Source organism: Danio rerio, chromosome 24 (assembly GCF_049306965.1).
Source record: "Danio rerio strain Tuebingen ecotype United States chromosome 24, GRCz12tu, whole genome shotgun sequence".
Taxonomy (NCBI): domain Eukaryota; kingdom Metazoa; phylum Chordata; class Actinopteri; order Cypriniformes; family Danionidae; genus Danio; species Danio rerio.
In genome coordinates, this window is record NC_133199.1 from 40,972,501 (window position 1) to 40,995,860 (window position 23,360).

Genomic DNA, 23,360 nt, shown 5'->3' on the forward strand with positions numbered 1-23,360 from the left:
ATCTTTATTTTAAGTTAAAAAAAAAAATCGCGATTCTCATTTTAGCCAGAATCGTGCAGCTCTTCTATCTATCTATCTATCTATCTATCTATCTATCTATCTATCTATCTATCTATCTATCTATCTATCTATCTATCTATCTATCTATCTATCTATCTATCTATCTATCTATCTATCTATCTATCTATCTATCATATTGAACAGCCCTATTGTTCTAAATGCAAACTCACCCAGCTCTGAATGGCGGCAAACCAGCAACAAGCTGGTAGATGATGCAGCCTAATGCCCAGAGATCCGAACTGTCACAAGAAACATAATGGTTAGGACAATCTTACACACTTATGAATTTTTAGCTAATGTCACTGATCTAGCAAAGTTTTTATTACTTATTTTATCTACAGTGAAAAACATAATTCATACTGTAAACTAAATAAACCATAAAATAAACCATATGGCAAACACATAAATGCAACAGAACAGAAATGATTACAAAATGTGTATAAACAGTAATGACAATCATAATAAAATAATACTTAGCATTCATAGTCATCATAATATCATCATTTTGAGGTTGGTGATAACGAAAGAGATTTTGTGACAGTAATGTCAATAATAATCAAGGTAATAACATGATATCAATAATAATCAAGGCAATAAATGTAAAAAATATATAATATTAAATAATAAAGTAAATAAAGCAAAAATTATAACGATAACAAAATATACAAGTAATTATAATATCTACCTAATACATCCCACATATATCCTATCTACTGTGTGAGTGATCATGCTTTTTATTAAGTTATATCTAACTTATACACATAACATGTCTGTGAATTCCACTACATGAACACTGCAGCAATCACTAACACACAGTATCTGAATTTACTCTTTTTTTCATTACCGACGAAAGCTTTCCAACTACACAGCATGAAATATTCATCAGTCGTGTTTACCTCTTGCAGGCAGATTTCTCAGTCAGTAATTCAGGAGAGACGTACTGAGCCGTACCAACAAATGAGTTTGCTCTTGCTGCAGGGGCCAAACATCAGAATGACAACAGCACTTAATAAAAGCCCACACTTGTGTATGAAGAGATCAGAGATTGGCTATAATGTGGTGTGTGTGAGCGTTTTACCCTGTTTGCTGTCGGAGGACAGTTGTTTAGCCGTGCCAAAATCAGTTATTTGAATGTGCATCTCCTCACTGAGCAGAATATTCTCCGGCTTCAGGTCTCTGTAACACAGTAGCACAAATAACTCGATATCATGATGGAAAACAGGGAGAAATAGAATAATCGAAATAACTCCTTTAAGAGACAGTCCACCCAAAAATAAACATTTCCTCAGCATTTAAAAGTGGTGCTAAACTTAAGAATTTCCTTTTTCTTTTGAACAAAAATTTTTTGGAAAAAAGCATCCTTTGACATAAGGGTTGCACAATATTTCATTACAGCATTGATATTGCAATGTGCAGATCTACAATGTAGTGTTGGGATTATAACTGAGCAGACATTACAGTTCAGAACATAGGAGTCGTTTTATATTTAAACCTTAGTGTGAAAGCTTATCATTTGCATTTGTTTTTAAGGGCTAAGAACTGTGTAAGTACTTCAAGCAAATTGCAGTCATTTGGTCGCAATATATTAAACATTTGTATTAGAGCTGTGAACCTACACTAGTCTCATGGTTCGGTTCGGTTACGATTATTATGCCATCGATTCGGTTCAATTCGATATTCCGGTGCATCGACGGTGCTTTCCATACACAGTGTTATATTTTCTTCACAGCAGCATTTCTTGTATTAAAATGTATGAATATATTTATATTTATATACTATTTGTAATACAATTTTGTCATTTAATACAAACATTCAGATATACAAACTGTAACTTAAAACAAAACGAGCATTTAGCAAATAATATAAACAAATATCCAGCTCAATTTCTGATCCTTGTCTAGTTCTCTTACACCCCTTTGATTGGTCACACCCTCAATCAGCTGCGCTGCGTTCTTCACAGATGAGTGATACTGATAAGCGGCAGCGGCGATCTCACAGCTGATGTATGATAGACATGGTGGAGAAAATTCTGCAGACACGCGCTCGTTTCTGTATGCAAAAGTAACGCTGTAAAACAGCCGAGAAGAGAAGAAAAGCCATCGCAGCAGTTCAAATGGGCCACTGTGTGTGTGAGAATGAGAGAGAGAGAGAGAGAAATGGAGTAGGCTACTTTCGTTCTCTCGATCTCAGTGAAATAGGGGCTATTGTTGTATGAAAGACTGATCCAACAAACACACACACAGTGAAATTGTGCACAGTTTATGAGTTTTAAGTAGTTAAAGCGCTGTAAATACTCGCGATCGTCTCCCTCGCGACAGAGCGCATATGAGGTAAATGACGTCAGTAATAACCGGTTATGATTATTACTGAACCGATACCGAATTGTCTGCGTCTGCATCGCAGTGCACCGAAGAAACGATTAATTTTGACACCCCTAATTTGTATTCTTAAAGATTAATTGTACAGTACAAGTAAATATTTACACAATGAAAACACTAGTGTTATTTTATATTTGATTATTTCGTTTCTTTTCCAGACTCCCCAGAAAATCAGAAATCATTGTTCATTTAATGTGTGTCTTTTTTTCTGATGTATAGAGCTTTGCTTTTTATTTATTGGATTAAATTTTATGCAGATACGACGCCCTACGAAGTCATCACAATCAAACTTATGAAATTAGAAACTTACTAGAAATTATGAATCCTTTACAGTTAGTCATCTGGTGAACTATTTATTTATATATTATTTATTTATTGCCACATCAGCAATTTATGGCTATTTCATGGCAAAATGGATATACATAAATATTTCATGATAAAAACAAATCCGTACCACAGTAAAAACTTAGACAAATATATAGGATAGAAATACATAATTTAAACAAAAATATATTCAAAGTTCATTCATTCATTTTCTTGTCAGCTTAGTGCCTTTATTAATCCAGGGTCGCCACAGCGGAATGAACAGCCAACTTATCCAGCAAGTTTTTACGCAGCGGATGCCCTTCCAGCCACAACCCATCCCTGGGAAACATCCGCACACACATTTACACACACACTTATACACTACGGACAATTTACCTTACCCAATTCACTTGTACCGCATGTGTTTGGACTGTGGGGGTAACCGGAGCACCCGGAGGAAACCCACGCGAACGCAGGGAGAACATGCAAACTCCACACAGAAACGACAACTGAGCCGAAGCTCGAACCAGCGACCTTCTTGCTGTGAGGCGACAGCACTACCTACTGCGCCACTGCTTCGCCCCTATATTCAAAGTTAAATATGATTTTTCAGTTATATTTTTGTAAATAATTTAAGGTTCTTCCTGGTGGTACCTTTTTAAAAATGTCCATCAAAGTTCTCTACTTATAAAAATTATGTCTAATGGTATTAAAACTTCCACATTCCAACAAAAATATGTTTCATGGTAAGATCAGCTTGGCAGTAATTACATTTAGGGTGCGCTTTATTATTCAGTAAATACAAATGATTCAACCTAGTATGTCCAATTCGACATCTAGCATAGACAGTTTCATCTGGTGAACTATGTGTATGGAACTACATACATAAGCTATACTATGTATGTAAATTAGGCCTGCACGATACTGGGAAAAAACTGACATTGCAATATTTTCTTATAGATTTTTCAATATTTTCTTATAGATTTTCTTATAGATATTTTTTCTTCACAACACAATAACTTTTTTTGATTAAAGTCCATAAATAAATTAATATTTATATTTTATTTTTAATACAATTTTGTCCTTTAATACAGGCAGTCAGATATATGAACTGTACCTACAGTACCTTCTTTGACCTGCTTAAAGAAAACACTGTTTTTAAATGTATAAAACAAAACTACAATAAATAAACAAGAAAACATGAGCATTTATAGCAAATAAACTAATATAACAGATCTTGTAAATCGTGCGAGTACATTTTAGGACTTTTTTTAATCATAAAAAAACATCACTTTAAAGTCTGCATGAAGCATACGTTGCTGAGACTTATTTCTGCATGTTGATGTACTTCCAACTGAAACTGAATATTGAGTAGGGGGCTGGGCTTTATTTTTGTGCTTCATTCCCTCATAGCAAACTAATGGTAAAAGGGGTGTGGTTAAGTATATTATGACTAAAGCGTCAAGTTGACATCATCAGAAATGGAACGCCACTTCAAACACAGAAGCAAATGCTAAGACTTTGAAGATTTTTTTTTTCAGTGGATTAACTTGGATAGATTAATTGTTAAGCTAAAGAATTACAATGTGCACTAGCAAAATAAACATTGTACATCTTGATTTTACATGGACTTTAAGACAAATCTACTGACCTGTGGATGATGCCCTTCTGATGCAAGTACTCCAGAGCACAAACGATCTCAGCAGAGTAAAAGCGTGTGCAGGTCTCATCAAATGAGCCGATTTTTCGAATGTATTTCAGCAATTCGCCATTTTTAGCGTAGCTTAATCCAAAATCTGACACGACATTCAGGAAAACAAGCTATAAAATGCAGCGTTGACATAAGCAAGGCTTTGACAAATCCTTCATTAACATATGCTGACATGTATACATGTATAGTGCTGAAAGAAATTAGGAGAAGCCTAATATGCCATTAATAGATATATCTTGAGTAACATCTTAAAGGGATAGTTCAATAAACGGCATACCATACAAACCTAATGATAAACGTCAAGCTACCTAAAATGTGCTCAAAATAATTAAAAACATGTATTTTTAGTGTAAAAAATGCCACAAAAATAAGCATGTCCATGTCATATTAGCTCATTTGAAAGAAACACAACAGCCATCTTTATTGTGCTCCTTAATATTGACGCTGTGCAACCCATACTAGTTGAGCATCAGAGTTTGTGTGAAGGATACACAGCTTCTCCTCGTCCTGAAAGGTGAAGTAGAGTTTGACGAAGAACGGATGATCCAGGTGTGACATTATGTCTCGTTCTCTCTTGACATACTGCGCTTTATTCTCCTTCATTATGTGGCGCTTCTCCAGGATCTTAACTGAGGAAACACAAACACTTTCCAGTACATGCTCAAATGTCAGTGCAAAGGCTATTAAAGAGCTGCACGATGTGCCCAAGTATTAAATCATGATAAGTCATTTAAGATCCTGATATATATATATATATGTATTTATATATATATATATATATATATATATATATATATATATATATATATATATATATATATATGTATTTATATATATATATATATGTATTTATGTATGTATGTATGTATGTATGTATGTATATATATATATATATATATATATATATATATATATATATATATATATATATATATATATATATACACACACACACACACACATCACAATATAGTGCCATTTCTGCATTCAATCAATTAATAGTTTATTTATAATCACCACATTTAAGTGACTTTTTAAAAAATTTATTTTAAAGTATATATTCGGAAATGTACTCATTCATAATCATATTTCTCACTTTAATTAGAAGTTCACTGCAAATGTGTGATGATTATTTGTGTTAATAAAATATAAAACACTTTTAGAAAACTAATGACTACAGGTCGAACATAAGAATAAAAATTATTGCTAAATATAATACAAAATGTAGACATTGTACATTCCAGAACTCTCACGATGCTGTTATTCATGTTTTTGTCAGCACTAGCATAATGGTGTGTGATACTGCGCTCATATAAATTACCCTAAACAATGTATTTTGTGATACTACAAAATAAACAATAGATTATAACATGAAACTGCAGACGTTTTTGTCCATACTCAATACACTCACCGGCCACTTTATTAGGTACACCTTACTAGTACCAGGTTGGACCCCCTTATGCCTTCAGAACTGCCTTAATCCTTTGTGGCAGAGATTCAACAAGATACTGGAAATATTCCTCAGAGATTTTACTCCATATTGACATGATAGCATCACACAGTTGCTGCAGATTTGTCAGCTGCACATCCATGATGTGAATCTCCCATTCCACCACATCCCAAAGGTGCTCTATTGTATTGAGCTCTGGTGACTGTGCAGGCCATTTGAGTACAGTGAACTAATTGTCATGTTCAAGAAACCAGTCTGAGATGATTCACGCTTTATGACATGGTGCGTTATCCTTTTGGAAGTAGCCATCAGAAAATGGGCACACTGTGGTCATAGAGGGATGGACATGGTCAGCAACAATACTCAAGTAGGCTGTGGTGTTGACACTATGCTCAATTGGTACTAATGGGCCCAAAGTGTACCAAGAAATTATCCCCTACACCATTACACCACCATCAGCCTGAACCGTTGATACAAGGTGGGATAGATTCATGCTTTCAGGTTGTTGATGCCAAATTCTGACCCGACCATTCGAATGTCGCAGCAGATATGGAGACTCATCAGAGCAGGCAACGTTTCGAGTTTTCTATCGTTCAATTTCAGTGAGCCTGTGTGAATTGTAGCCTCAGTTTCCTGTTGTTAGCTGTCAGGAGTGGCACCCGGTGTGGTCTTCTGCTGCTGTAGCCCATCCGCCTCAAGGTTGGACGTGTTGTGTGTTCAGAGATGCTTTTCTGCAGACCTCGGTTGTAACGAGTGCTTATTTGAGTTACTGTTGCCTTTCTATCAGCTGGAACCAGTCTGGCCATTCTCCTCTGGCCCCTGGTATCAACAAGGCATTTGCGCCCACAGAACTGCCGCTCACTGGATATTTTCTCTATTTCAGACCATTCTCTGGAAACCCTAGAGATGGTTGTGCATGAAAATCCCAGTAGATCAGCAACAACCATGCCACGTTCAAAGTCACTTAAATCCCCTCTGTTCCCCATTCTGATGCTCGGTTTGAACTGCAGCAGATCGTCTTGACCATGTCTACATGCCTAAATGCATTGAATTGCTGACATTTGATTGGCTGATTAGAAATTTGCGTTAACAACCAGTCAACAGACAGGTGTACCTAATAAAGTGGCCGGTGAGAGTATATCATCATCATCATCATAATGCACAGCCCTAAATGACAGGACAACTTACTTGCATATTCCTTCCCCGTCGTGTGTTCCTTTGCCAAGACAACCTGTAAATATAAAAGACAGCAAAGGTTAGTCCATTAACAGAGTCACACTCTCTGGGCTCTGTCAGGTGTGTGCGTGTGTGGCGCAGTCGGAGTGTGTGTGTCGTACAGTAGAGAAAGAGCCTTCTCCCAGGATTTTGCCGAATCGGAAGTCCTCGGGTCTCTTCTTGCGAGGCTGGGCGGGCTGGGCGTTTGGTGCCGGTCCCTCCATGCTGTTGCCGTGGAGACGAGGCGTGTCCTGCTGGCCTCTTACCATGGATGGACAGGAGATGAGAACAGAGGAGTGGAGGGATGCAACATCATACTGATGAGAGAAAAACACAAGTATAGTAGGAACTATTAAATATAACTCATACTAATAACTACTAAATCCTAAATGGGAGAAACATAGCAATTATTGCATTACATAAGATAACATTTTTATAAAAAATATTTTAAGCAGAATATGTATGTATGTGTGTGTGTGTACATATATATATATATATATATATATATATATATATATATATATATATATATATATATATATATATATATATATATAAGAAACTAATATTTTAATAAAACTAATGATTTAATCTCTTTTTAAGTCAGGTGAAACTATAGATTAGCTGTGTGCAATACTTGAGAATTCTCAGTTTCTTTGGAAGTACTAGATATGTGTTTGAGTTAAAAGTTTAATATTATTTGTTTTATCCTATAATGGCCTGATAACAATTGTTCTAAGTGTCAAACTGTATTATTTTTTAAGCATTTTCTTTAGAATATCTAGTATTTTAATCGGCTACTATCCTCCATCAAACATAATTCCTTTTTCTGAAGGAAAAACTGCTTAGAGTTAATACAAATATGTGAAATAATTGCATATTTTGTTAACGTTGATAGACCTGCCACCAGTAGATAGCAGTAATAAAGCTAAATATTTATATATATATAAATATAAATAACAAGACATACTCGTTACATAAACGCACTAAATCACATTTCAGCAGCGTTTATTTGAGAGCGCACAAGAAGATTTGAGCAGTGTATATTTAAGAGCATTCAAGAAGTGTTGTGCACGAACAGAGGAAATCGGCGTGAAGGCGAAGAGATTTACATGCTCGTATTACACAAAGGCAATCTCTTCTTGTAATACTGCACTCAAGTCACAACATTTGTCATTGAAATAACGTTATATGTATTTGGTAGATCTGTGTAAAATGCCAGCCGCCACAGCTGGAACAAAATCCTATAGAGGAAACACTAGACAGGTCCCATTATTTAGCTAAAGAGATGAAGCTGTTAAAAACGCTCGAAAAAACAGCATTAAAAAAACATGCTGCAAACATTTAACAAACAATGCTGTCTTGGAATCTGCCCGATTATTAATGCATTAAAAGTTTACTTTAGACTTACACCTTTTTTGTTTACATCTAATATTTATTATTACTTATTTGTTTTAAGCATCCACCCTCCCGTTTTCCCAGAATTCTCCTGTATTTTACAGTTCTATCGCGCTATCATCCTGTAAAGGAATTTTCTGGTATTTCTCCCATTTTTTTTGTCTTTCTCTGAAGAGTGGCAATAAACATTAAAAAGCCAAGCCTCCTTATACACAACCAATACAACTGAACCACCAGGGGCCACACCTTGCTCTTAAATGTGCGTCTGTTCTGTGCTTTTGTTTTATTTAGGCATGGAAACACTTTGAAATAAATATAAAATAGCGAGATTGCCTTTCCTTTCTATTACAGGTGCCCTCGTCATATAGCAGTGCGTGACTGTCAGCAGACACACTTCATAGTGATAAACAGACGCTGTTTCCCAAATGGATTCTGTACATGTGATTTGTCTGTGTTTCAGGTGCAAATACACATAATTATTAATAATAACATCAAAAGATGTCAATCTTGGTGGGTTTTTTTTCAAGCACAACTAATTTTGTCCTAAATGAACATAAATAGTTAGGAAAGCAATCGAATGCTTTCATTATAATGTTAGATGTGTGCGGTTTTAAAGTGACACCACTGTTATTTAATATAATCAAACGAAAAATCTAAAAAAAATTAGACATTCATTCGTTGCTCTTTAATTAGAATCTGAAAGCTTTGCCGTGAAGAAAATGGTTTCTTTATAATAGCTATTCATTTTAATAAGCTGAACTGTTTGCAAATGTATTTGTTGCTAATTTATACTATTTATTTTTTCTTTTGAAAATAATAATAAAACACATTACTGATTGTTTAACTGTTTATTTACAATGAAACAGCTCTAGAAGAACAGATTTATTCATTTGGGGATTATTATGGTGGGCATATCCCTTATTTTCACATCTCAATGTTGACAGCTTTGGATTTAAGATTTTTTTTTTCATGTTTTAATTTCCAACCTAAATTTTCTTAAAAATAAAATGTTCTTTGAAACAGTGTACCTTAATTATTACACTATTGTGTTGTACATTATTATTTTTTTATTAATGATATAAGTTATAAAGTGGCAATAATATCTCAATTTATTTTGGTGCAATATATGACCTAGCAAAAAATAGATATCATGACAGCCCTAGTTATTGTCCCATACCCAATATATATATATATATATATATATATATATATATATATATATATATATATATATATATATAATTTGCTACAAAGAATTGCACATTTATAGAAAATACAGACGCAATGCTTATATGTGTGACGTCATGGCTGTAAATGAATTTTCAGTGCAATGACATCACTCATAGTAGTCAGCAAACTGGCTAATTTAAATAAAAGAACACAATGCTTACGTATTAAGCTATTTATAATTAAGCATTAAGAGCACACCTTCAACACAAATTACAACAAAAGCAGCCTTAGATAAACAAAAACATGTCCAAGGAGTGTCATCCTGACTCTTATAATGTATAACTGCTTAAATATGTGGCTCTTCAAATTAAACATTATTGTAATTCTTAAAAAGAAACTAACATGTTGCACAAATCCACATGAATCATGTTTCTCTCACACTTATGAACGTAATCAGTAGTTTCCTGCCTTACTCTCAGTCCTAACTTCAAAACACCTCAATAAAACACGAGTCACACCTCAACCAAGTTAAATAGCGCCCATACCTGCCTTCTTCAACCTATGAACCACAATCATCATTCAAAGCAAACAAGCCAAAACTATGATACAAACAACACCCAAATTACACTGCTGGATCAAAGCCAGTTTACATCTTGATAAATCTACACACGCACAGTTTAATAGGAAGTGTTTCAACAACCGAGCTGATAAATCACCAGTAACATTCATGAAGGTTTTGTCTGAATCTACAGATCTGTGTGACTGTCAAAAACACCTGAGAAGGTGAAACCATAAATATCTCCAAGCCACTTCTATAGGCCGCAACTGTGACTAAACTCGTTTGAGTGTGAAATAACACTCATAAATGTGCAAACACAAACACAGATATGTCAATAAACGTCTAACACACATTTAATGCAAACGATTTCTCGTTAAATATGAACTAATATGATAAAATGATACAAAACAAACGCAAAACAACCTGAGGCGACTTATGCTAAAAGTGTTACGGACTCAAAAGCTGTTTAGATAGTCTGTCAAAGACTTGAGCATAATTCCTACTTGTGCTTAATAAACAGTTATAAACAAAGCGGTTTGATGACTTAGATATCAAGTTTTAGACTCACAAGAACCAAAGCCCGTGTCGTGAGTTAGCGGTCAGGCTAACGGCTAAGAAAACAAGCAACTTCATTTGTTGACAGAATTAGCTGGCAGAGCTAACGCACAACAATATGAGCATTCCTCCACAACGCTCTCCTAAAAGCGCCAACGTCGAGCCTAATGATTCATTCAGAAATCCCTGTATAAATTACGCTAGGAAACAAAAGTTGACACTTCCTGGTTTATAGACTTGCGCTTGTTTTGGGGACTAGCGGGCTAACGAGGCTACATGCTAAGCTAACGACTAGGGTCGCGAGAGTCCCGCGCCTCCCACTACAAAAAAAACGCCGTTGCGGGCGGCACACGCGACGGAGAGCGAGGCGGCTTCGAGCCCGCTATGCCGAGACAACGGCGGTACTCACAATCTGACTCGTGGCTCTTGCCATGGAAGTTTTCCGCAGGTAATTTATTTGGGATTAAATAATTGTGGAGACTGGAGTCATGGCCGCCCTCTCTGCGCCTTCGTTTCGCCGCGGTGACGTCACGCCACAACAACATTACTGCAGTCGAGAGGAAAAAAAATCTCGCGCGCCCCCAAACGGCGATTCCCGAAAACATTCGGATCAATGCGAATTATGGAAGGGGAAGACACAACATTTACACTAAGCATGCCTACATATTACATTTTGGATAATAAACATGGGCAAACCGTGAGCAAATACATTGTATTTAAAAATAGGTTTCCAATTTTGGTGTCCTCATCAAATTTAATTCACGAAAGTGCTATTATGTACCTCATTTATGAACTACTAGAATTAATCTGTTGTGGTAATTCTACATCTTTACCATATTAAACTCAATGGTGGGAGGTGTGCGTTGGTGTCCCACTACTAACGATAAACAGCCATATCGCTCTGCTACAAGTGAGATATTGCGTTTATACAACAGTTCGACGCCATAATTGTGTGTATAAAAAAGAAAATCAAATACAGAGGGTCTGAAAACCCTTTTGTATGAGGAACTACTTTCTTCCGCCATTCCTTCACATCTGCAGCTGACGTAAATCACCAACATCACTTTAGAGCAAGTATTTGAATGATTCTCTAGCGTAATGTCTTTGCCATTTAACATAATGCATTGCCATTTTGCATATTTCTTTCAAAGTAAATTATGCTTGTCATATGCTTCCATACTAAAGTGAGATAGGAGACAGGAGATTTTGCTCACATTTTAAGATTATAAGCCTAAACAGCATGAAATGCCATCCGTCTACCGAGATTTCTTTGTTGCAATTGGGATATCACAACTAACCCCGAAAAAAAGCCAAAGCAAGCACTAGCAGATTACTATGGTATAAATGCAGCACTACAATATACAAAACAGAGTGATTGACTTAAAATGTGACTTTCCTGTTTTAGAATGATTTGATCAGCTGTAGTTTGAAATTACCCTGAGTTTCCTCCCCCAGGGGCTTTTCATGCGATCTCTGTCGCCATCTTGTGGCATAACATCAACCGTCTTTGCTCTCCAAAATTATAAATATTTAAAATAGGTACTATCCTTATCAATACACTGCATAGTTTCAATCTAAACAACTACAATTCTGCCTTAAAAAAGCCTCAAAAGTACATTATGTTGTGCAACAGGTGCAATATTCGTCACACAGTTGTGAGTTTATTGATCTGCTGTCACTCTGTGGGCGGAGTAACACATAATGTGTGAAACGGCTGTCATTGCTATCAGCCAATCAGAACCAGACAGAACTGTTGAGTAAATATTGTATGTGTATGTGTGTGTATATATATATATCTTTTTTAATATTTCCCATGTTATATTTAACAGAGCAAGGAAATTTTCACAGCATGTTTGATAATGTTTTTTTCTTCTAAAGAAAGTCTTATTTGTTTTATTTCGGCTAAAATAAAAACGTTTATACATTTTTTAAACACCATTTTAAGGACAATATTATTAGCCCCTTTAAGCAAACTTTTTTTTTCCGATAATCTACAGAACAAACCATCGTTATACAATAACTTGCCTAATAACCCTAACCTGCCTAGTTAACCTAATTAACCCAGTTAAGCCTTTGAAAGTCACTTCAAGCTGGATTGAAGTGTCTTAAAAAATATCTAGTAAAAAATTATTATTGTCATCATGGCAAAGATAAAACAAATCAGTTATTAGAGATGAGTTATTAAAACTATAATGTTTAGAAATGTGTTGAAGAAATCTATTCTATTCTATTAACAGAAATAGGGGAAAAACTAAACAGGGGTTCTAATAATTCAGGGGGGCTAATAATTCTGACTTTAACTGTGTGTGTGTATATATATATATATATATATATATATATATATATATATATATATATATATATATATATATATATATATATATATATATATATAGTACAAGAAACAGATTACTGTGGTAAAACAAAAAAGTATATAAAACTAAAGTATAGTTAACACTACAGTATGCAGATCCTTCATTAACACTGTGCTGTAAATACTATATTATACAGTATAACAAACTTTAATATATTTAAACATACAATATAGTATTTACTATAAATTAGTATAGCGTTGTTTATTTTTATTTCCATACACGTGTATTGCACACAAGAGAAAAAAATATATAGCTCTTATTTAGTAAAGGTAATTTAAAATCAAGTATCTTCATTTATTTTTTATTTTAATATTTTACATTTTAGTAAAATATACATTTAGTCTTTAAATAGGATCTATTCATTTTAAATAAATATTAAAAGTGTCAATTAGATTATTGTCAAATATTGCACAAATATTTGACATTTTTTGTTTTATTTCAGATAATGTCCCAAAAGACATTGTAATTTAAACGGCATCTACGCTTTCGTTAGTCTGTTTTTCCCTATCCCGAGGTCTCCATAACCCTAGACCAGGCCGTATCCTGAGCAGATGCTGTGGTGTTCATGAAGGAGTGGTGAGCATGACTGATTCCTGAAAGACCCCAGTGACAGACGAGTCTTGGGTCATCCCGTGAGCCAGCCTGTAAACCCGCCAGTGACCTACTCACACCTGCAGCTTTTCCATGACGGACGTGCAGCGCTCTCAGGCCTCCGGTGCCTAGACTTCAGCTCTGCACCAAAAACTTGGCTATATATATTGGTCGTGTCCAACTGAGCTTGGCTTCTCTCAAGATTTTTTTCCTTTACTTTCGTCAATTGGTGAAGTTTATTCCTTGCCGTTGTCGCCACTGGCTTGCTTATCATGGGGCTTATGAAGCTGCGCATGGATGGATTCGCTCTTCAGTGTTTGGACTTTCAGCATTGAAAATTAAACCACACTGAACTGAACTAAACTGAACTTCAACTCTGAAAACTGAACTGACAGTTTCAATTCACAATAATCTTCTACATTAAGCTGCTTTGACACAATTTACATTGTAAAAGCACTATAGAAATGAAGATAAGTGAAGTAAAAAGACTAGTATGGTATTAATAACTCCATGATGCTGGCATGTGGTAATCAAACTAGCTTACTAGCTTTTTACTTACTTAAAAAAAATGTGTTACTTGTGTTACATGTGTTATTTATTCAAATCCAATCAACAAAACATCTGGAAAACTTGTATTAAATACACTAAAATTGCCATTTAAAATTGTACTCAGACATTTTATTCTACTTATAAACAGTCGGCACATTTAGTTTTGTGCATGTTACATTAATAGTTTGAGAAGATGCTTCTCGAGAGCAAAAAAAGCTCATTTAACACATGATTAAAAGTCTTTAGGGAAGTTGCTGACTCAAATCACGACACGGTAACATCTCGACATTAGCAAACACTCAGAAAACAGAAGTTTTCTTATGTCAAGTGTAGGTCAGTGTTACTTAATCAACCCTCAATGTTTCCTTTTAAAATTACACAACTGCAGACTTCAGATCATTTTCTTGCTCCTCGCTCTTCTGTTCTTCCTCCTCCTCCTCCTCATCATCATCATCATCATCTTCTTCTTCTTCATCATCATCTTCTTCTTCTGATGTATTGTCACTGTCATCATATTTAGCCCTGAGTGTACAAAACAAACTCAGCTTACTGTAATAGATATTCAATATTTTGGCATTTAAATATCATTCATATTAGTGGAACAGTAACAATAAATGCGAGTCTCACTGGACTGGTCTGTTAAGGTTCACAAAATCTCTCCCTGAGTCCACGTCAAAAGGATCTATAGAGGGAAAAAACAAACAATTACAGTATATCTGATTATTTAAAATCAATAAAGTCAGGATAAAATGTAAGTGATTGTCTCCTTATCCCTAAAGTGGCGTATAGCTGAGGTCAGAATTATTTAGTCCCAATTTATTTTCCTCCATTTCTGATTAACAGAGAGATTTTTTCAACACGTTTCTATTCTAAACATAATAGTTTTAACAACTCATTTAATAACTCATAATAGTTTAACTAACTTCATTTTTCAAGACACTAGTATTCAGCTTAAAGTGACATTTAAAGGCTTAACTAGGTTAATTAGGCAGGTCACTGTATAATAATGGTTTGTTCAATGTGTTTTGGTCATTATCAATGCATTGTCACTTTAATTGAGCACGAGCAGCAGCAAAAACAGACCCAGCAAAGAAATGATCACGGCACTGCTGCTTCAGCTCTGCTCAAGATTTGAACTGATGCGTGCGGTATGAAGGCTCTAATCTGTTAACATGGACGCGAAAAAAACACGCTCTGCTCGAGCGTGCGGTGTGAATGAGGTGTAATGATAGCGGGGACTTCCACGATGAACAGACACATGAAGCAGGCTTGCCATGGCAGAAAGGATGATAGTCAGCCTTGAATGCCCTCTTTTGTTATGATCCATTCTGAATACAGGGAATACGCAGGAGTCCTAAAGGAAATTTCAATACCTTTCTAAGACCTTCTCAGAATATTTTAAGACCTCATCGCCACTTCAAGATGTAATCAGTATCAAACCTTTAACTTAATAAACAGTTGTAGTTCAATAAATCAATGGAGCACAACCATTCAACAGAACTCAAATAAGCTCGGAAGAAACAAAGCTTGAAGGAATAAATTACGCGGTTGTTTTCAGTAACAGGCTTCAGCCACTGTTTAAACTGGTCTTTCTCCAACTAGGAGTCCGCAAACTTACATTTTCCCATTTTTCCCATTCCACTTACATGTGGAGAGCGTCACATCACCTTTCCGGGTTTGTCGCCAATTATGTGACATCATCACCCGGAAGGAGAAGCTTGGCCGTACATGCCCCGGCCCGAACCAATTGTGTTGATCGAGCACGCCATTGTTTTATTAAAAGGAAAATAAATATATTTATGCTTTTTTTTTGGAGTCAAACACTTTGGAAAATGCTTGAACAATATTTAGGACCTCTTAAAAACATGATTTAAGACTTTTTAATAACTTTTAAGGGCCTTAATTTTCTCATAATTGTTTTATCAACTTTTAATACTTTTTAAAACCCTGCAGACACCCTGGAAATAACACACATTGCAGTTTACATGTATTGTTCTTATTGCACTATTCATTAAAGGGCCATGACACCCCCCACATTTGGCTAAAGTCTACTTCAGAGTTTTTTCAAAAGATGCATGATTAATAGGCATGGAGCTCCGCGAGCATCGGGCAGGAGTGGGCGTAGCCAGCAGGGGAGAACGTAAGCGAACAACTGTTGTTGTCAGTTAGATCACAAAATGAGACAAACCGTGAGGAGACGCATGAGTTTATAGTTCACAAAGTTAAAATGCAAAGAAATGAACAGTGATTTAATGCCCTGCTACATTTGTTATTCGTTATTTCATATACACACAACCACAATTTATATCATTATAAAGATAAGTGTGTTCATGTAAACCCTATAAATGAGGACTTCTCCCTCAATCCCTGTCTCCAGCAGACTCAGTGCAGCAGGTCTCCTGACCTGTCTATTTTAACCATTAACCCTGCTGGTAATCTGGAGGATTTAGGCAAACACAGCAGCACAGTGATGTGTCTGAATGTAAACGAACTCCTGATAAAAGACAGCGTCCGCCATTCTCTAATTCTCGTGCTGCTCTCCTGACAAAAATGCTAGCAGCACACACACAGCTTTGCTGTATGATCGGCCCTGACAAGATCGCGAGGGAAAACATGCAACAAACCCCGTGGATCATGGAAACAAACACATATGAGCCTTCATGAACGGCTAAATACTGTTGGTCTGTGTCTCACAGCTCGGGCTTAGGTCTGGCAGGTCTCATGAATAATTAAGCAGACGGCTCTTCTCATAGGATAAGAAAACTCCGCTATGAATAATAATGAGAAACCGACGCGTCATTATTGCACTTGCAGTACTGCGCTACGTCGCCGATTTTGATCCCGCCCCAAAAATCATTTTAAACCCGGAAGCTGAAATTAGCTGACAAAAGCTCAAAATTATCCAGTTTTCCCCACAATTAAAGCTGACAGGTGCTAACATTGTCTTAACTGATGCTCAACACACACAAATCTGTTAATATAAAAAAAAGTTCTCCAGGGTGTCCTGAACCTTTAAGATAAATGTAAACTCATTTCTTTAGTTCAAAGTAAACCACTCAGAATTGTAGTTGAGTCTTCTGTTATAACGGCCCACGTATTAAAAAACAGTCAGGTTCTAAATAGTTGGGCTCGGGCTCATAATTACATTTAATGTGTCGGATCGGGTCCGGCTCAAACACAAGGTTTACTGGCTCGGGTAGGGGCGGTTTTAATTTTTTGGGCTCGATCTAAGCTCTAACTGGAAGTTGATTAGATTGTTAGGATTGACAGGTTGACACTCACTAATCAGAGAGGAGGTGTGGTTAAAGAGAAAGTGGAAGTTGTTTCAACTAAATATTGTATAGCCACTTTGATTTCCTAATGTCTTTAAGCCTTACCGATCTCCTCTTCCTGAGGTGTGGCACTCAGAAACTCTTTCTCCACAGCCAGCAACTCCTCTTCTGATTGGCTGGAAGCGTAACGCTCTAGAAGAGTCTTGTTCAGCTCCAAAAATCCCAAACCCCACTTAAACTTCCTCAACAGGAGCACAGCAAGGTCACGGAAACCTGATGCATCAAATAGAGACACAATTCATATAAATACACAAAGAAATGTCCATTTAATCACACTAAACTGTACTATGACTCAAGACATGAAAATAAATAATTAGGGGTGTAACAATAAATCGTAATATCATAATATGGCAATATAACAATGTGTATCGCTGATTCAAACTATATGATTTGCAAAATGAGCTTGTTTTATCCAACAGAGGGTTTGCTGTTAAGATTAAGATGTTTGCTCTAGGCTAGTTTTTAACATCAAATGGCACTCTAGGCTAGATTATAACAGCAAACAGTGCTCTAGACTCATTTTAACAGCAGATGGCGCTCTAGGCTAGTTTTAAAACAGCGAATGATGCTCTAGGCTAGTTCATAAGATCAGATGGCGCTTAGGGCTAGTTTTTAACAGCAGATGGCGCTCTAGGCTAGTTCCTAAGATTAGATGGCGCTCTTGGCTACTTTTTAACAGCCGATGGTGCTCTAGGCTAGTTTTTAACCGCAGATGGCGCTCTAGGCTAGTTCCTAAGATTAGATGGTGCTCTTGGCTACTTTTTAACAGCCGGTGGTGCTCTAGGCTAGTTTTTAACCGCAGATGGCGCTCTAGGCTAGTTCCTAAGATTAGATGGCGCTCTTGGCTACTTTTTAACAGCAGGTGGTGCTCTAGGCTAGTTTTTAACTGCAGATGGCGCTCTAGGCTAGTTCCTAAGATTAGATGGTGCTCTTGGCTACTTTTTAACAGCCGATGGTGCTCTAGGCTAGTTTTTAACAGCAGAGGGTGCTCTTGGCTAGTTTTTAACAGCAGATGGCGGTCTAGGCTAGCTCCTAAGATTAGATGGTGCTCTTGGGTACTTTTTAACAGCAGGTGGTGCTCTAGGCTAGTTTCTAATAGCAGATGGCGCTCTAGGCTAGTTCCTAAGTTTAGATGGTGCTCTTGGGTACTTTTTAACAGCAGGTGGTGCTCTAGGCTAGTTTTTAACAGCAGAGGGTGCTCTTGGCTAGTTTTTAACAACAGATGGCGCTCTAGGCTAGTTCCTAAGTTTAGATGGTGCTCTTGGGTACTTTTTAACAGCAGGTGGTGCTCTAGGCTAGTTTCTAATAGCAGATGGCGCTCTAGGCTAGTTCCTAAGTTTAGATGGTGCTCTTGGGTACTTTTTAACAGCCGGTGGTGCTCTAGGCTAGTTTCTAATAGCAGATGGCGCTCTAGGCTAGTTCCTAAGATTAGATGGTGCTCTTGGCTACTTTTTAACAGCCGATGGTGCTCTAGGCTAGTTTTTAACAGCAGAGGGTGCTCTTGGCTAGTTTTTAACAGCAGATGGCGGTCTAGGCTAGCTCCTAAGATTAGATGGTGCTCTTGGGTACTTTTTAACAGCAGGTGGTGCTCTAGGCTAGTTTCTAATAGCAGATGGCGCTCTAGGCTAGTTCCTAAGTTTAGATGGTGCTCTTGGGTACTTTTTAACAGCAGGTGGTGCTCTAGGCTAGTTTTTAACAGCAGAGGGTGCTCTTGGCTAGTTTTTAACAGCAGATGGCGCTCTAGGCTAGTTCCTAAGTTTAGATGGTGCTCTTGGGTACTTTTTAACAGCAGGTGGTGCTCTAGGCTAGTTTCTAATAGCAGATGGCGCTCTAGGCTAGTTCATAAGATTAGATGGCGCTCTTGGGTACTTTTTAACAGCAGGTGGTGCTCTAGGCTAGTTTTTAACAGCAGAGGGTGCTCTTGGCTAGTTTTTAACAGCAGATGGCGCTCTAGGCTAGTTCCTAAGATTGGATGGTGCTCTTGGGTACTTTTTAACAGCAGGTGGTGCTCTAGGCTAGTTCATAAGATTAGATGGCGCTCTTGGGTACTTTTTAACAGCAGGTGGTGCTCTAGGCTAGTTTTTAACAGCAGAGGGTGCTCTTGGCTAGTTTTTAACAGCAGATGGCGCTCTAGGCTAGTTCCTAAGATTGGATGGTGCTCTTGGGTACTTTTTAACAGCAGGTGGTGCTCTAGGCTAGTTCATAAGATTAGATGGCGCTCTTGGGTACTTTTTAACAGCAGGTGGTGCTCTAGGATAGTTTTTAACAGCAGAGGGTGCTCTTGGCTAGTTTTTAACAGCAGATGGCGCTCTAGGCTAGTTCATAAGATTAGATGGTGCTCTTGGGTACTTTTTGACAGCAGGTGGTGCTCTAGGCTAGTTTCTAATAGCAGATGGCGCTCTAGGCTAGTTCCTAAGATTAGATGGCGCTCTTGGGTACTTTTTAACAGCAGGTGGTGCTCTAGGCTAGTTTCTAATAGCAGATGGCGCTCTAGGCTAGTTTATAAGATAGATGGTGCTCTAGGCTAGTTTCTAATAGCAGATGGTGCTGTAGGCTAGTTCATAAGATAGATGGTGCTCTAGGCTAGTTTCTAATAGCAGATGGTGCTGTAGGCTAGTTTTTAACAGTAGATGATGTTTTAGGCAAGTTTTTAACAGCAGACTGCTCTAGGTTACATTTAACAGCAGATGGCACTCTTGGCTAGTTTATAACAGTGAAAAATATCTTTTTTTAAATGCTCAACTAAAAAAAAAAAGTCCTGAAGAATTTTCTTACCCACAATGCAGAAGGTGGCGGCATACGCCTCAACGCAGGACAGTTTGCAAGGCTTTCCATAGTTGACAGGATTTGCTGCGACCAAATACGGCAAAAGCCTCGGATGAGAGCCAATCATTTTGCTGAAAGGTGTGTCTTCAAGACGAGCCCATGAACAGTCAATCACGGCCAGACCACCATGTGCCACAATCTCCCTGAAAATCAACAATATTATAGATTCTTCTTCTTAAAAAACATAGCAAGAATCAGATGCTTTGTTTCCAGTGAAGACTTAGAGAAACTTGTTCATGCTTTTATCAGCAGCAGGGTGGATTACTGTAATGGACTCCTCACTGGCCTTCCCAAAAAACAGTCAGACAGTTGCAGCTCATCAGAACGCTGCGGCCAGGATTCTGACTAGAACCAGGAAATCAGAGCACATCACACCTGTCCTCAGGTCTTAACACTGGCTCCGAGTTACATTCAGAATAGATTTTTAAGTATTATTACTTGTCAATAAATCACTAAATGGCCTAGGACCTCAATACATTACAGATATGCTCACTGAATACAAACCTAATAGCTCACTTTACTATTAGGATCAAGTAAATTAGGGATTCCAAGAGTTCAGTAAAAACAGGGAAAATCCACATTCAGCTACTAACAGCGCCTCCTACTGCTGGAATCAGCTTCCAGAAATGATCAGATGTGCTCCAACATTAGGCAAGTTCAAATCAAGACTGAAAACACATCTGTTTAGCTGTGCCTTTACTGAATAAGCACTGTGCTACCTCCCACAGATTGCACTATTATGTCTTTATTTTCTTTTACATTCCTTCATAACCTGTTTTAACACATTTAAATCAGTTTTAATCTGTGTCTAATAACTTTTAATTCTTTGTTCTTTTTATTTTATTGTTATTTATGTAAAGCACTTTGAATTGCCACTGTGTATGTAGTGTGCTATATAAATAAACTTGCTTTGCCTAGATGAAAATCTGCATGCAAACAGATGTTTTTATCTGCACTACCATTCAAAAGACTGGGGTTTTAAAAAAATACAAATTAAACGCTGCATTACAATTAATTCAAGAAAATGTTTTAAAATGTACATTTTTCCCGTGATTCAAAACTGACATTTTGACATCTTTATAGATCTTGTTAAGCAGTTCCAGAGCTATTATTTCCACTGAGGTAAAGAAAGAAGTCTTAATTAAAGCATTAAAAGTAATGAACAAATGAACAAAAGTAGGAATAACAGAAAAAAACAAAGTTAAACTAAATAGCTTCGATAAAGAAAATGTCTATAATCCCATGAAGCATTGTGAATGACACAATTGAATTAAAAACAACCCCAAAATATCCTTATGACTAGTTTTATATTAAACAAAACAATATATTTCAGGTTTACTGAAAAATAATGCATGTAAATACAATTATTTAAGTACCCGATTAAGTGCTTTATGGGAGTGGGTGGAGTTAAAGTTCTATTTTTGCACTATATGTTCACTGTAACTCTCTGATTGGTTGAATTTCTTGACATCATCATGCGTAATGTAGCTTTTCTGTGCAAATTCTGCTATTTAACCTAAATTAGTTTATTAATGTGCAAAAGCAGGTCTGACAAAAACATATTCAATCAACAACGAACAATGTATTATTGTTGAAAAATGTTTCCTGTGTGGCCCACCTGTCGGCAGGTGTGACGTATTTGGTTCCCATAGGGCTGAGTATCAGGCCATTAAAGCGCTGGTTGAGTCGTAGGCAGCGCACTAAACCTTTCCTTGCTAGCTTCCGTCCTGTGCAGCGTTTAGGGTCACAGTGACCCAGATCCCACATGGCCAGCGGACAGGGCAACTTCACCCCTCCGGCCGCCTCTGAATCTGCATGCTCACTGGCTGAAACACAAACATGACACACAAAATTATTGGCTATCCTGTGAAATTTTAATTCTTTTTCAAAAATCTTCCATGCTGTTTAACAAAGAGAAGCTTTTTTTCCCCAACATAGTTTTAAACACAATAATCCTAGTAACTATTTCGTCATGATGGCAGTATGTTTTTAATAACAATATAAATAACAATATTTTACAAGTTATTTCGCAAGATACTAGTATTCAGCTTAACGTGTTTTAGAATCTGCCACTATGCTGACACACAGCCATTTGTAGTCCCGCCCTCTTTTTAAAAGCCCATGATCTTATTTGAATTTAAAGCGACAATCACCAAAATCACCCAATTGGCATCAAAGCCCAAAAGAGGCAGTTGCAAAGAGTTATAAAACATTATTGGTGGTGTATTTTAAGCTGAAACGTCACATATACACTCTATTGACATCAGAGACTTATTCGAGATGTTTTCTAAAATAAGCATGACAACATTGCATGCACAATCCCTTTAAACGGACATGGCAGAAACCACAGACCTTGCAGAGCCTCGTGCATCTCCTCTGTGAATGTGTCCAATGATTTCCCCTTCATCCTGTGTCGAGTGTCTTTACCCTTGTGGACAGATCGCTCACATTTACCCTGTCTTTTACGCCCCATGTCTGAATTCGAGCTTATTTTAGGTTTAAAAGTCTTTAACTTTCGCACGTGTGTGAGCGACTTATTGGTTTAAGATCTTTACAGTGTACACCACGCCACTATACCGACTTTACGCCGACCATGGCTTAAATATAAATGTTTATGTGCTTTTAGAGCACACTTTAAAGATTAATTCTGACACGCTGCCGTTTCGTGAGGCCAAAACACGATGACGTCATGAAACATGGCTGTTGCTGTAACCAAAATAAAACTAATTTATTCACAGACATAGTTATAAAGATTTAGCTTTGACTATTTAATTGTAAAGGATATTTTAGCTTCAATACTACACACATGTTATACATAGCATACACGTAATAATCAAAAACGTAAAAACGCAATAGGACTTTTATTCTTGCGGAATCAAACCCGG

The 23,360-nt window shown here is 36.8% G+C and overlaps 2 protein-coding genes and 1 long non-coding RNA gene across 5 annotated transcripts in view; 1 reads left to right on the forward strand and 2 right to left on the reverse strand.

Moving 5' to 3' along the window:
- Positions 1–11,326, reverse strand: part of pdpk1b (3-phosphoinositide dependent protein kinase 1b) — a 24,307-nt gene extending 12,981 nt beyond the window's left edge. Inside the window, exons 1-8 of one of the 2 annotated variants that reach the window (XM_073940175.1) lie at positions 10,816–11,326; positions 7,243–7,437; positions 7,094–7,136; positions 4,947–5,084; positions 4,396–4,540; positions 1,139–1,236; positions 957–1,032; positions 231–299 (exon numbers count right to left, since the gene is read on the reverse strand). In XM_073940175.1, the coding sequence (XP_073796276.1) occupies positions 231–299; positions 957–1,032; positions 1,139–1,236; positions 4,396–4,540; positions 4,947–5,084; positions 7,094–7,136; positions 7,243–7,389 (716 nt within the window). In that variant the 5' untranslated portion in view covers positions 7,390–7,437; positions 10,816–11,326. 2 annotated transcript variants of the gene reach the window in all.
- Positions 11,327–14,290: 2,964 nt separating this feature from the next.
- Positions 14,291–23,166, reverse strand: tsr3 (TSR3 ribosome maturation factor). Of its 2 annotated transcripts, NM_001002370.1 has the most exon segments (6): positions 14,291–14,839; positions 14,945–14,999; positions 17,695–17,862; positions 20,425–20,618; positions 22,094–22,301; positions 22,828–23,145. In NM_001002370.1, coding segments are annotated over 6 exon segments (894 nt in total). In that variant the 5' UTR covers positions 22,949–23,145; the 3' UTR covers positions 14,291–14,691.
- LOC141380762 (uncharacterized) lies at positions 16,130–21,913 on the forward strand. Its single transcript, XR_012399546.1, has 3 exons — positions 16,130–18,274; positions 18,469–18,721; positions 20,161–21,913. It is a non-coding gene; the product is annotated as an uncharacterized lncRNA (long non-coding RNA).
- Positions 23,167–23,360: the final 194 nt, after the last annotated feature.